This window comes from Pteronotus mesoamericanus, unplaced genomic scaffold, assembly GCF_021234165.1.
Source record: "Pteronotus mesoamericanus isolate MK-2021 breed Mesoamerican mustached bat unplaced genomic scaffold, CSHL_Meso_final scaffold_408, whole genome shotgun sequence".
In the NCBI taxonomy this organism is placed as follows: Eukaryota; Metazoa; Chordata; class Mammalia; order Chiroptera; family Mormoopidae; genus Pteronotus; species Pteronotus mesoamericanus.
Window position 1 is genome coordinate 5,009,246 of NW_026555315.1, and position 12,396 is coordinate 5,021,641.

A 12,396-nucleotide genomic window follows, 5' to 3' on the forward strand; every position below is an offset into this window, starting at 1 on the left:
CAAGTCATATTCATCTGTCCATCCATCCATCATCCATCCGTCTTTTCTTCCATTCGCGCATTCACACGTTCAGCCAAGCATTACTTTGGCCTTCAGATGTGCCAGGTGACATGTCCCTCACAAAGGAATGCCCATAGCAGCTGACATGGTTAGCTTTGTCCCAGGAAACGGGACTCGCTGGTGAAGCTAGCGCAAGAGTTCAATAAAATGTCCTCCCCTCTATTTGGGGGCCCCCCCAAAGGAAGGAGCCTCTCCCTCCGCCCTCAGATTGCAAAGTAGGGTGTTGATTAAGTTTTGTGGGCACCACCACAAAGGCCCAGTACATCTGGCCTTGAGGCACTGCAAGCTCGCTGGCTGGGCCTCTCCTCTACACTTCTGCCCCTTTGGGGAGCCCTGGAGGCTTCAGCACAGGCTCCACCCCTGTGCCCTCTGGCTGTGACCCCACCGTGCAGGGCAGGTGGGCGTCGTGGATGACCCCTCGGACGGTGGCCCGGAAGGTCTTGCTGACAAAGCAGTAGAGCCCAAAGTTGACTACTGTGTTGAGCATGGCCGCCATGTTGGCCACGTCCAAGGCCAGGTGGACCCTCCAGTCCCGGTGGACGGGGGCCACATACAGGTGGTAGAGCATGACGAAGATCCGGGGCGCCCAAAGGAAGGTGAAGAGCGTGGTGAGGCCCAGGAGGATGGCCGTGCTCTTGCCCACCCGCGGCTGCAGCCCACCCTGGCCCCTCCTCCGTAGCCGGCAGACGATGGCCACGTTGGTGACCAGGAAGATGCCACAGGGGATGAAATAGACGGTGAGGCAGTGAGCCCACTTGAGGACCTCGTCCAGCGTGCTGGGAGGGTCTGCGTCCCTCCACACGTCCAGCCACCAGTAGAAGGGGATGCCAGTCAGCAGGGCAGCTCCAAGGACAATGGTGATGTCCCGGCGGGTCCGGCCTGGGGACGATGCCGCGCGGTGGTGCAGGGGGCGGCACAGGGCGCTGTACCGGTCAACCGTGAGCAGAACGGCGATCCAGACGGAGGCGTGGTTGGAGGCAAACTCCAGGATGTTGGCCGTGTGCACCACTGCCTGGGGCACCTCGCGGGCCAGCACAGCTCCCTGCAGGAGGAAGCCCACGAACACGATGACCACCTGGGTGACGATGTCCGAGGCCGTGAGCGCCAGGAGGTAGTAGTAAGAGGGCTTCCTGGTCCTGGTGGCAAGGCGGGTCAGGGCCACCGTGGTCAGGAGGTTGACTGAGGGTGGCCCAGGTCACCGAGGGGAGAGATGGGAGGGTTAGGAGGGTGGCTCAGACTTAGCTTCCCAAGGTGTTACCACCGTGCCTCCCTGCCTGCTTGTTCTGGATCCTTTTCCTCTTTCCAGACTCTTCTTAAAACTCACTTTGTCAGAAGGCTAACTGGGTCGGCCCTGCTCTGTCCATCCAAACTCTGTCCCACCGGCCACTGACTTCACGCTGGGCTGGGCCTTTGCCCGACATGCAGGCTTCCCTGGCGACAGGTGGGGAGGGGTGATTCCCCGAGGCCTAGCCCACCTGCCCTTCCCCGCACCTGCACCCCACCCGCCACCCCAGCTCTGCTGTTTGAAGGCAGTGGACGGGACGGGGAGCTTTCGCCCGAGCGAGGGCTGTCCTGTGCGAGCTTGGTCACCCCAGAAGAGGGCCCACTGCTCTGCTGAAGTCTTGGGTGTAGCTTCAGGACCCCAATTCTTGTCCTCCACTTATATTCCCCACTATGCCGTGTTCCCCAGGGACCCAGATCATCCCCATAAAGGCAACAGGAGCCCGGGGGGCCTATGGGGTCTGTGACCCTGAGTCTCAGGGGGACCCCAATCTCCAGCCAGCCCAAGACCCCAGGCCCCAGCTCCCCACTCACCAGGCAGCCCCAGGCCCAGCAGGATGCTGTAGTAGATCACAGGGATGACACCGGCCACACATGGGGACCTCTCTGGGGTCTCTGGCCAATGGCCTCCAAACTCCTGGCTGGGCCCGCTGCCATTGGGTGTGGACAGCATGGTCACTTGCAGCTGCCCGGCTAGGAAGGGCGGAAGGGTGTGGGTTAGAGCATTTGGTCTCTTTCCAGTCTGGCCTGGCAGCCGCCCCACCCCGACCCTGCCCCGGACCCTGAGGTCTTTATTCGCCCTGCTTTGGGCAGGCCCTCTGATCAGGTCCAGCCAAATGACTGTCCCCATTGCCAAGTCCTCACTCCCCCCCCCAGTGGCCTGGCTTCCCCAAGGATGAGAAGAAGCCCTCGGTGGCCTCTCCACCATGTCGCTCCTGGTGCGTCTTCAGCCTGGAAAGCTGGGTCCTGCCGCAGACCTCACGCACAGGGGGCGCGGGAGTGGCTGCCTGTGAAAGCAGCGTCCCAAACCTCGTTCCAGGCAGTCTACGCCGGAGGGTCTGCTGGGGGGCTTGAGCAGCTGTCGTTTTCATTATTTACTTACATATTATTATTTTTTTATCCTCACCCAAGGACATTTCTTTATTGCAGGAAGTGAGAGAAACATCGATGTGAGAGAGAAACCATCGATTGGTCGCTTCCTGTACGTGCCCAGATGGGGAATCATGGGTTTAAACCAGGGATAATGCTCTGACCAAATAAGCCACGCTGGCTGGGGCTGTGTGTTTCATGAGGATCCAGGTGGTCCTGACCCACGGGGACCCCCAGCAGCTGCCCGGCTCTCTGAGACAGCCACCCCTCTTCAACAAGAGATGTTATTAGTTTCCCCTCTTTTCTATGCTAAAGAAAACCCCTCCTCATAGGTTAACTCTGCTGGAGCTGGAACGGCCCTGGTTTTCAGGTGGGAAACCTCAGTCCAGGGGAGTAAGGTGACCTCCCTGTGCCCCTCAGCCCACACTTTAGGTCTGTAGGTTTTACCTTCTAGTTGGTTTCCTGCTGAAGCCCCCTCCCCAGCCCCCTGCTCAACCTGGCTCCCCCATCCCACCGCCCACTCATCATCAGCGTCTAGCTCCCCAGTCCTGGTCTCCGGATTCCACACGTGTCCTTCCACCTGAGTCTCCCCTCCCTCCCCGTTCTATATACTTTACCTGTCTCTTGTCCCTCAAGCCTCATGCTCCTGGGTCCTGAATCCAGGGTCACCGTGGGGCTTTTCCTGGGTGTCCCTGCAGGTCCCTCCCCGCATCGCCAGCTCTCCAGGCAGTTGTTTGCTCTGAGGTTTTTCCAGCCCCACTGAGCCGTCAGTGCAGAGAGGTGGGATGGTGGGGAGGAGGGCGGAGGGTGGAGGAGGAAGGAAAGGGCGGGGCTGAGCCTCAGGGGAAGACGGCTGCACAGTGAGGGGGGCCTGGTGCACCAGGATCCCGGGGCGCAGGCCGGCGGGGCGGGGGGTGGTGCACAGGCTGGGGGGCAGGGTCTGGATGGGAGACCTCATGCTCCCTCTGTGTGCTTACACTCTGGGAACTGGCCTGCGCTCCACCAGGCCGGCTCGCCCTGGGGAGGCCTTCGGGGAAAGGCAGAAGGGTTTGGGAAGCCAACTACCAGCATCAGGGGTGGCGGTTCGGTCTGCAGAGAGAGGTGGGGGAAACCAGTGCTGAGGAGAGAGAGGCGAGGTCGCCGCAGACAGCACCCAGCTCCGGAGAGAAGTCTCATGGCCACGTTTGGGGGAGTTGGTTCTGCTGCAGGCGGTGCAGGGGGGTGCGATCAGGAGGAGGCTCCTGAGGGGCGGCTGGTTTGGAAGGGTGTCAGGAAGCCATGCACAGCGGTAGCTGTACCATTAAGAGAAGTCTGAGCAGGCTGCCAGCCGTGCTGGGAAACCAAGGTCTGGTGGCCCCCCGCACGCTGCTGTTTTCCTGGCCCTGCTGAAATGGACCATTCGTCAGAGAACATCAGCCACTGGCAAATAAACACCAGACGGTGGGTGAGCACCGTGGGGGAGCTGGAATCTGCGCCTGGCTGGCTCCCGCCACTTCGGGGGAAAGTCGTGAGCGCAGCCCACAGTGGGGGCTCCGAGCAACGCACAGGCGGACTTGGAGGGGAGCTGAGGCCCAGCCTGGACTCGCCTCCCACCTTCGCCCTCTGGGAATGTGGCAGCCTGGCTTCCAGCTTCCCTAAGTTAGAGCCCACATCTGGGGTTGGAGCTACCTCGACTGGGACTCCCACCGCCATCCACCTCCAGGGCAGCCCTGGCCACAACCACAGAAGTCTTGCTGCCCCCTGGTGGCCATATCCTGACCCTGCAGGACTGAGAATCTCCTGCCTTTGGCCAGGTCCCCTGGGTGGCACAGTGGGACCAGAGTAGAAACTACCCACCCAGGCCCCAAGGGAGAGTGTCCAGGATGCCAGCCCTGGAGTGCAGCGAGTCCCCAGCAAGCACAGATAATCCCCAGGCCGCCACCTCCCTGCACCACGAGGCACCGCGTGAGCAAGGAGCTGCTCACAGTCAAGTTAGAAAGGCCAGCGCCCATGGGCGAGGGGCTCCGCCAGCATTTCCTGAGCACCCACTTTGTCCCTGCACTTGCTGCCCTTGTGGCAGCTCCATGCTAACTCTGGTTATCTCCACCTCACGCAAGAGGGGCCCAAGCCTCAGAGCTCAGCAACAAGGTGAAGGCCGCAGAGCGGCCGATGGAATTGAATTTGGGTTGCCCCTCTGCCTGAGCTGTTCCCTTGTTCCTGCCTCCCACACCTACTCTGGGAGCTTGGAGGAGGGGGAGGCGAGGCCACTGTGAGCCCAGGAGGGGGACCCGGGTCAGATGGACAGCACGCGGCCGCGGAAGGCCGCTCCAGTCGGGGGGACCGCTGACGGGGGTGCCGAGGCTGAAGAGCGAGTGTACCCCGTGGACCAACAGCCTGGCCTCCGGGGAAGCTTTCCATACTGCGTGAGTGACTTCAAGGAAAGATGCTTTCTTGCACGTTATTAGTGTGCCCCCCACCCCCGAGCTCATGGGGCCTGGACCCTGAACTCGTGACTCCCTGCTCCCGAAGCTCAGCGCCCCAGGAAACGCTAGCTCAGGAGGGGGGACATTACAGCGTAAGAGAGGCTGCCGTCCGGGCAGGGCTGAGGCGGGCAGGCGTCATTGTAGCCCAGCGTCTGAGCCCCCGCTCCAGAGGTTCAGAAACTCACCTCCCTGCCCCAAGCTTGCAAGGATTTTCCGTTGCTTTTATAGCGCTAGAGAGAGCACTTGCCCAGCGGGGTCTGTTAGGGTCACTGCGCGAGCTGCCCAGAAGCGACAGCGTGGGGCTGTGGGAAGAAAAGTTGAGTTGAAAAGCGACATCTGAGTCCTGGCTCTGCCTGTTCCTGGCCGTGAGACCAAGTCACTTAGGTTATAAACACTCGTGTCCTGGGCAGGAAGTGGCAGAGCCCTCTGGGAACTGGTTTAGCCTGTGAGCTCATTAGACTTGCTCTCAAGGAATTACAGAGCTTCCAGAGTCTCAGGGCAAAATAAAACAGGGTATTTCAAATCCTCTGTCTCCAGGACCGTGCAGGGCAAAGGTCTTCTTTCCTCTCTTCTACTCCAAGACACTTGCAAATGACACACGCATACACGTGCATGCCTGCACACACATGTACTTGCCCACATGTATGCACACGCTCCAGCAACCTTCAGATTATGAAAATGAGAACAGGGAACACCTATTCTGGAAAGCCAGTTTCGAAATCAGTAGACGAAGTTCGGGGATAACGGAAGTGAGAAATAGCAGGAAGTGGGGCCTCGCAGGGACGAGGGTCAGAGGGGCTCCTCCAGCCCTTGCACACTTGCAATGCCACCTGTCTAGGCCTGGGAGGTGGACCTTAGCTTGGGTCTACCTCCCAGTGCAGGTGGGCTACACTTCTAGAAAGACTGCTGGAGTTAAGAAGTGTGCTTACTAAAATACCACTTTCTGAGTAGTGGGTTCTCTTATCGCCACTTCTTTCTCATCAGAAACATTCCCACTGAAAAGTACTGCGTGTGGAAATCTCACGCCCTCAGAGGCCCGGATCCCCGTCACACGGAGGCTTGGTCCGGCCGGGCAGGGCTGGGCTGGGCTGGGGCGATGGCGCAGCCCATGGGGAGGGCAGGTGGGCAGCCAGCGGACAAGGGATGGTGGCTCTGGACGAGGGGAACCAGTGTGAAGGTCAGGGCAGCCGGAAGGGGTTTCCACTGGGGTGGTCTGCTCCATCTCTGCCAACCCGGATGGGGCAGACCCAGCTTCTGCTCTGTCTGTGGCACCAGAGAGGGGGCGGAGCTGCTGGTCCCCCTGCACCCACCAGGGGCAGAAATCAATGCATCGAGCGGTTCCCTGGGATCCAGAGAGCGAGGGAGGGCGGGCTCAGGCCGGCCTCCGTCAAGAACCTGGCCTCAGGGGACACTCTGTGCTGGGCCTCCGGGGAGCCCCGGTCTTCAGTTCATTGGAGGAGTGTCTCCCGCCAGGACTGAGGCAAGCCCCGCTCACCCCCTAAAATCGCGAGGTCTCCTCAGGGCCTGCCCACCCACCCACCCTCACTCCCCCAGCCTCCAGGCCCTCTCTCCTGTCTCTGCTCCTCCGTGCTGACAAGATCACTCATCCGCACTGACCGGCAGAGACTGCCCTAGCTCCCCGCCTGGGTGTCTCCTGTGGTTGGGGCGGGGCGCCGCGTCCACTGGGGGTCTCCTTGGAACTCTGAGAAGGGAAACATTATAGCTGGCAGTTGGACAGCAGCCGGTAAGAGAAGCGGGACAAGCAGGTGACCCCAGACACCTGAGGCCACTTGGGAAGGTGAATCCAAGGAAGGGGTGACAGGGCGGACAGGGGTGCATCCCAACACCTCCAGTCCCCATGCCCAGGCCCAGGCTGGCTGGGCTGCCGCCAAGGTGGCCAGCCTTGCTCTGGGCGGGGGTGTCCCCTTGCGCTGACACAGAGGGTAGGGTGCACCTGCCTTATGCCCAGCCCTGCCACCTTGGCTCACCTTGACCCTTGATGGGGTCGACGGTCACATCATGCTCCCCAGAGCATGCCAGGAACATTCTCCCACAAAAATCATGAACATGACACCAGCTACCCATGGGGCCCTGACCGACACCCCTGTCCTCACTGGAGAGCTGGCCCAGCCCAAAATGGGAGGGGGTGGGGGCCCCGAGCCGCCTTGTCCCTCTCCTCTCCCAGGCCCTTCTCTGCAGCCTGCTCGCCACGGTTCTCCAGCCAAGAGGCTGCCAAGCGCGCACTGAGCCAGCGCCGAGGCCCGGCCTGGAGCTTGGGGGAGGGGGCTGGGGACCCTCTGGGCCGGCGCTGTCAGTCAGCCTGGAGCCTCTTGCCTGCCCTTCACGGAGCCTAAAACTTCCCGGGAGAGGAGGGCTAGCTCTGCGTGGGGGCAGGAGGTGTGGGGGAGGGTGCCGGATCTGTCCTGCTCAGGCCCTCAGCAGCACAATAGCCCCTGGGGCTGCCACTCTGGGGCTTAAGAGGTTGCCTGGGCAACAGCTGGGGCCAGTTTCTACCAATCCAAGGCAGAGGCTGGGGGGGGGGGGGGGGGGCGGCCGGCCAGGAAGGGGGTGCCATCCCCTTGTGCTCAGTCCTATATAAGGAGGAGGGATGTGAGAGGAGTGGCCTGGGCTTCGCTGTCCCTCCAGTGGCTCCAGGGAGGGGCACAAAGATGCTGAGGCTGGGCCGCACCAAGCCCGGGTCCTGGGGTGGCTTCTGGGCCGTGCTCACCTTGGTGGGCCTGGCTACGCGCGCAGGTGAGTGGGCAGTGGGTGGGGTGGGGGTGGGGCAGGGAGGAAGGGCAGGCCCTTTTTGTCCCAGCTGCACACTGGCTGGAGGGACAGTGTCCAGCCAGCCAGGAGGAGCCCGAGTCCACGCAGCCTGGGAGGAGGGCAGCCTGCCTCAGGGGTGGAGGGGTGACCATGGGCCGGGGTCCTAATGACAAGGAGACCCTTCTGCTGTCCATTGTCCTGGGCAGCGGGCCCAGGCAGAGGCCGATTGGGTGCCATCAGCATTCAGGTCCTTCAAAATGACAGCTTGGGGAGGCGGGGTTGGGGAGTTAACCCAGCTCCCCGCCCCCCTTTCTCCTGCTGTCTCTCTTTCTTACCCACAGATGCTCGGCTCTTGGGTGAGCCTTTTCTCCAATAGCTCACGTGGGCTGGGGGTCTGGGGGGGAGGGGGCGGGTGCCCACCGACTGCAGTCAGACGCCCCCCTTTTCTTCCGCACACCCCTCTCAGCTTGGGAAAGCTGCTGGCACCATTTTCTGTCACTGAGTTTTCTATAACTGAGTGCATGTCCCCATCTGACCCTCATGGCGCCCCTGGAAACACGACAGAAGGGCCCAGCCTCCAAGGGCGATGCCACCTCAATGCGCAAGTACCGCGAGAGTCCCAGTCCAGCAGCGGCTCCTCTCTGTACTTCCTCTGGTCCCTCTCACAGAGGGGTACCCCAGAGGGCGGCTGGGCCTGGAAACGGACCCCTCCATGCCTGGAGCCTGTCTCGCGCCCCTCCCCCCCCCTCCCTGCCTCTGGCCCCCTAACCTTCTCTTGGCTCCCAGCACCCCAAGCCCATCCTTCGCCACGGGGCTGGCTCTCAGCCTGACGCTCCTCCTCCGGGTCCTTCTTTCTCCCTCAGCCAGCCCACCCGTGGCTCCTGGGCCTGAAGGAGCCCCAGTCCCACTACCATCATCACCTCCCTTGTGTATCACACCCTGAAGCGAGAGTGCTTATCTGGGTACTTGCTGTGAACTTTCATGAGCATAAGGACCTGGCTCGTTTTGGTCTCGGCCATAGTCCAAGCTCCCGGGGGAGCGGCTAGCACACAGCTCGTCCTGGGCGTTAGGCGGGCAGTTCTTCAGGAGTGCGGGGCTTGCCTGGGGGTCGGCATTCTGGGGACCCGTTCTGGGCGTTTTGCCCCACCCTGGTTCATGCACCTCTCTCCTCCCCTGCCAGGAATCCCCCTCCCTTCCCAGAGCATCCTTGCAGGGTCTGCTCAGGGTCAGGTTCACGACTTCCCCACCAGGAAGTGCCGTGTGCACACGCAGGGATCCACGCACTTCAAGGGCACAAGCAGGTGTGCACGGCCTCCCAGGCCTGCCCACCCTCTGCCCATATCCAGGCACGTGCCCCTCCAGGTGGACTCTCTGTGCCCCTGGATCACGGCTCCCGGCCCGGGGCCTCCTCCGACTGTGCTGTGCTCCTTCCCGCTGCAGCCCAGAGAGCGGACGTGGGTGGCGAGGCTGCGGGCGCCTCCATCAACCACGCCCAGATGCTGCTCCTGCGCCTGCAGGAGCTGATGCGGCAGGGCAACGCCAGCGACGTGGTTCTGCGGGTGCAGGCTGCGGGCACCGACGAGGTCCGAGTCTTCCATGCCCACCGCCTGCTGCTGGGGCTGCACAGCGAGCTGTTCCGGGACCTGCTGAGCAACCAGAGCGAGGTGGTGCTGCAGGAGCCCAGGGACTGCGCTGCCGTGTTTGACAAGTTCCTCAGGTGGGGAGGGGCAGGGGCGGGCGGGGGCACTTCTTCCTTTCCCAGGCTCCAGGGTCCTCCACTCACAGGGTCACGGAGAGGTCACTATGTCCATCTCCCGATGTCATTAGGATGAGGATGCCACTACCTCCCCATCCCTTCTCTTCTGCCCTCTTTCCTGCAAATGCAGCGTGACTCCCTGCCCAGCGTGTGAGCTCGGTCGTTTGACGTCAGTTACCAAATGCCCTCAGAGCTGTCTCCAAGCCTGGCCAGGAGAGGCTTTACCGGAGCCACAGACTCTGGCGCTATACCCCGGATCGTTGGCTTCCGGTCGGGGTTCCGCAGCCATTTTTTAATCTTTAAAGCCTCCATGTGGCTTGTTTTCCAGCCCGGTCTGGAACCACAGGGCTCGGGGGCTGCGAACGTTAGCCAGCTCGGCCCCTTCCTGCCTCCTGCCAGTGCGCACAGCACCAGGGCTGCCAGTCACACCACAGTGCGAGAAAGCAACTGTTTTAATGGCTGAGACAAAGTGGTTGCCAGGATTCCAGCCATCACATCCAAGTTCTAGGACAACAGGAAGACGGATGACACAGAAGAGCAAAAAGGGTCTTCCCCTCACCCCAGGTGGTTCTCCTTAACCATCCTCCCCCTCGATCCCATGCTGCACTTGGGCTGACCTCTTACTGGCTGCAATTTAGTCACACGGCCACACTCACTCTGAGGAAGCCCAGGGAGACATCCTTTATTCCCAGAGGCAAACTTGCTGAGCAGGATTTCCGGGAGAGGGGAGACCCGGGTGTCGGGGCTGGTGGCTGACAGTTGCTGCCACACGCCCATCCAGTGTGTGCCAGTGGGGACTGGCAGGAGCGTGGACAGGGGGACGCAGCAGATGGAGAACAAATGAGTGAGCAAGAGTGATAGCAGATAACGAGGGGCGAGAGACACGATGAGAAATTGAGGCTGCGAGAAAAGGGGGAGGGGAAATGGGAATTAACCTGTGTGACCACCTGCTTTGTAGCAAGTACCAGTCTCTCTCCAACTGTAACAGTAACTCTGAGGGGTGATGTTATTCTCCCTTTCCTAGAGGTTCAGCATGAGGCCGAGTGGTGAGTGCAGCTGAATGACTTGTCCACTCACAGCAAGCAGGCGATAACACTTGGATCTGGACACAGAATTGTAGGAGCCACATCTGTCTTGTTCCAGTGTAGAGCTCAGCGTCTAGTAGAAGCTCCATAAATACATGCTTTTTTTATGTCCCTATGAGAACTGGAAAGAGGAGGCTGGGAGGTAGAATGAGCAAGAGAGGAAAAGACAGGAAGCCGCAGGGCCCGCCATTCTGTTTGCACCCCTGATCGCAGGGATCACCACCTCAGGCCAGGTCCCCTCTGGACACAGAAGGCACAGCCGCAGGCTGGGGGCGGAGGCGGCTGCGCTCCGACCCCGCCCCCTATCTGCACCTCTTCCGCAGGTACCTCTACTGCGGGGAACTGACGGTGCTGCTGGCCCAGGCCATCCCCCTGCATAAGCTGGCCACCAAGTACGGTGTGGCCTCCCTGCAGCGGGGCGTGGCTGACTACATGCGCGCGCACCTGGCAGGCGGCGCGGGCCCAGCGGTGGGCTGGTACCACTACGCGGTGAGCACCGGGGACGAGGCCCTGCGCCAGAGCTGCCTCCAGTTCCTGGCCTGGAACCTGTCGGCCGTGGCGGGAAGCGCCGAGTGGGGCTCCGTGAGCCCCGAGCTGCTGGCGCAGCTCCTGCTGCGCTCAGACCTGGTGCTGCAGGACGAGCTGGAGCTTTTCCACGCGCTAGAGGCCTGGCTGGGCCGCGCGCGGCCTCCACCCGCCGTGGCCGAGCGGGCGCTGCGCGCCATCCGCTACCCCATGATCCCGCCGGCGCAGCTGTTCCAGCTGCAGGCGCGCTCGGCCGCCCTGGCGCGCCATGGCCAGGCGGTGGCTGACCTGCTGCTTCAGGCCTACCAGTTCCACGCTGCCTCGCCGCTGCACTACGCCAAATTCTTCGACATCAACGGCAGCGCCTTCCTGCCCCGAAACTACCTCGCGCCCGCCTGGGGCGCCCCCTGGGTTATCAACAACCCAGCCCGCGACGACCGCAGCACCAGCTTCCAGACGCAGCTGGGCCCGAGCGGCCACGACTCGGGCCGCCGCGTCACGTGGAACGTGCTCTTCTCGCCGCGCTGGCTGCCCGTCAGCCTGCGGCCCGTCTACGCTGACGCCCCGGGCACCGCCTTGCCCGCCGCGCGCCCCGAGGATGGCCGGCCGCGGCTCGTGGTCACGCCAGCCAGCAGCGGTGGCGACGCGGCGGGCGTGAGCTTCCAGAAGACAGTGCTGGTCGGGGCGCGCCAGCACGGCCGCCTGCTGGTCCGCCACGCCTACAGCTTCCACCAGAGCAGCGAGGAGGCGGGCGACTTCCTGGCGCACGCCGACCTGCAGCGGCGCAACTCCGAGTACCTGGTGGAGAACGCCCTGCACCTCCACCTCATCGTCAAACCTGTCTACCACACCCTCATCCGGACCCCCAAGTAGCCAAGCAGGGTGGGGACGGGGAGCTTGGCGCCCTGGGCGATTCGGGATCGGGAAATGAAGGCTGGGCATAGATGGCCTGGAGGGACTGGGAAGGGCAAGGCAGGCGCCGGTGCCTACCCTTGCTCCCCGAGTAGCCAGGTGCTGGTGACCTCAGATGGAGGCCAGGTGAGGGGTGATAGACCAGGTGCCTGGATACAGAAGCTGATTCACAGCTGACTTGAAGACCATGCTTTTGGTTGAATAAACCGATGCTCAGAGAAGCAAGGGGGTGATTGAACCACCCAGGCCTCGGCAAAAATCAGCCACAGATCTAGGGGGTCCCTGTGTTTCCTCAGCTTTCCCCCAGCCCCCACCCCCGCCCCCCACCAGCCCCGACATGGAACAGGGCATCTGAGTGATCAGGGCTGTGGGCCGGGCTGGGAAGCCTGGGCAGCCCCGGACCCAGGGGTTTTCTCACTTTGAAGCCGAGGGGATTAGCTGGGCAGCGTCTGGGCCT

At 62.3% G+C, this 12,396-nt stretch overlaps 2 protein-coding genes across 2 annotated transcripts; one reads left to right on the forward strand and one right to left on the reverse strand.

Annotated features, from left to right (window-relative positions):
- Positions 1-367: 367 nt before the first annotated feature.
- On the reverse strand, positions 368-6,938 carry GPR142 (G protein-coupled receptor 142). The gene is made up of 5 exons (XM_054593094.1): positions 6,881-6,938; positions 3,408-3,519; positions 3,048-3,169; positions 1,876-2,034; positions 368-1,239 (listed from the first exon to the last, which is right to left on the reverse strand). Exons 1-5 carry the CDS (start codon positions 6,936-6,938, stop codon positions 368-370), a joined length of 1,323 nt encoding a protein of 440 aa, XP_054449069.1.
- A 603-nt stretch (positions 6,939-7,541) lies between these two features.
- On the forward strand, positions 7,542-12,172 carry BTBD17 (BTB domain containing 17). Its single transcript, XM_054593279.1, has 3 exons — positions 7,542-7,646; positions 9,102-9,378; positions 10,826-12,172. The coding sequence occupies exons 1-3, from the start codon at positions 7,562-7,564 to the stop codon at positions 11,898-11,900; spliced, it is 1,437 nt and encodes a 478-aa protein (XP_054449254.1). The 5' UTR covers positions 7,542-7,561; the 3' UTR covers positions 11,901-12,172.
- The last annotated feature ends 224 nt before the right edge of the window (positions 12,173-12,396 follow it).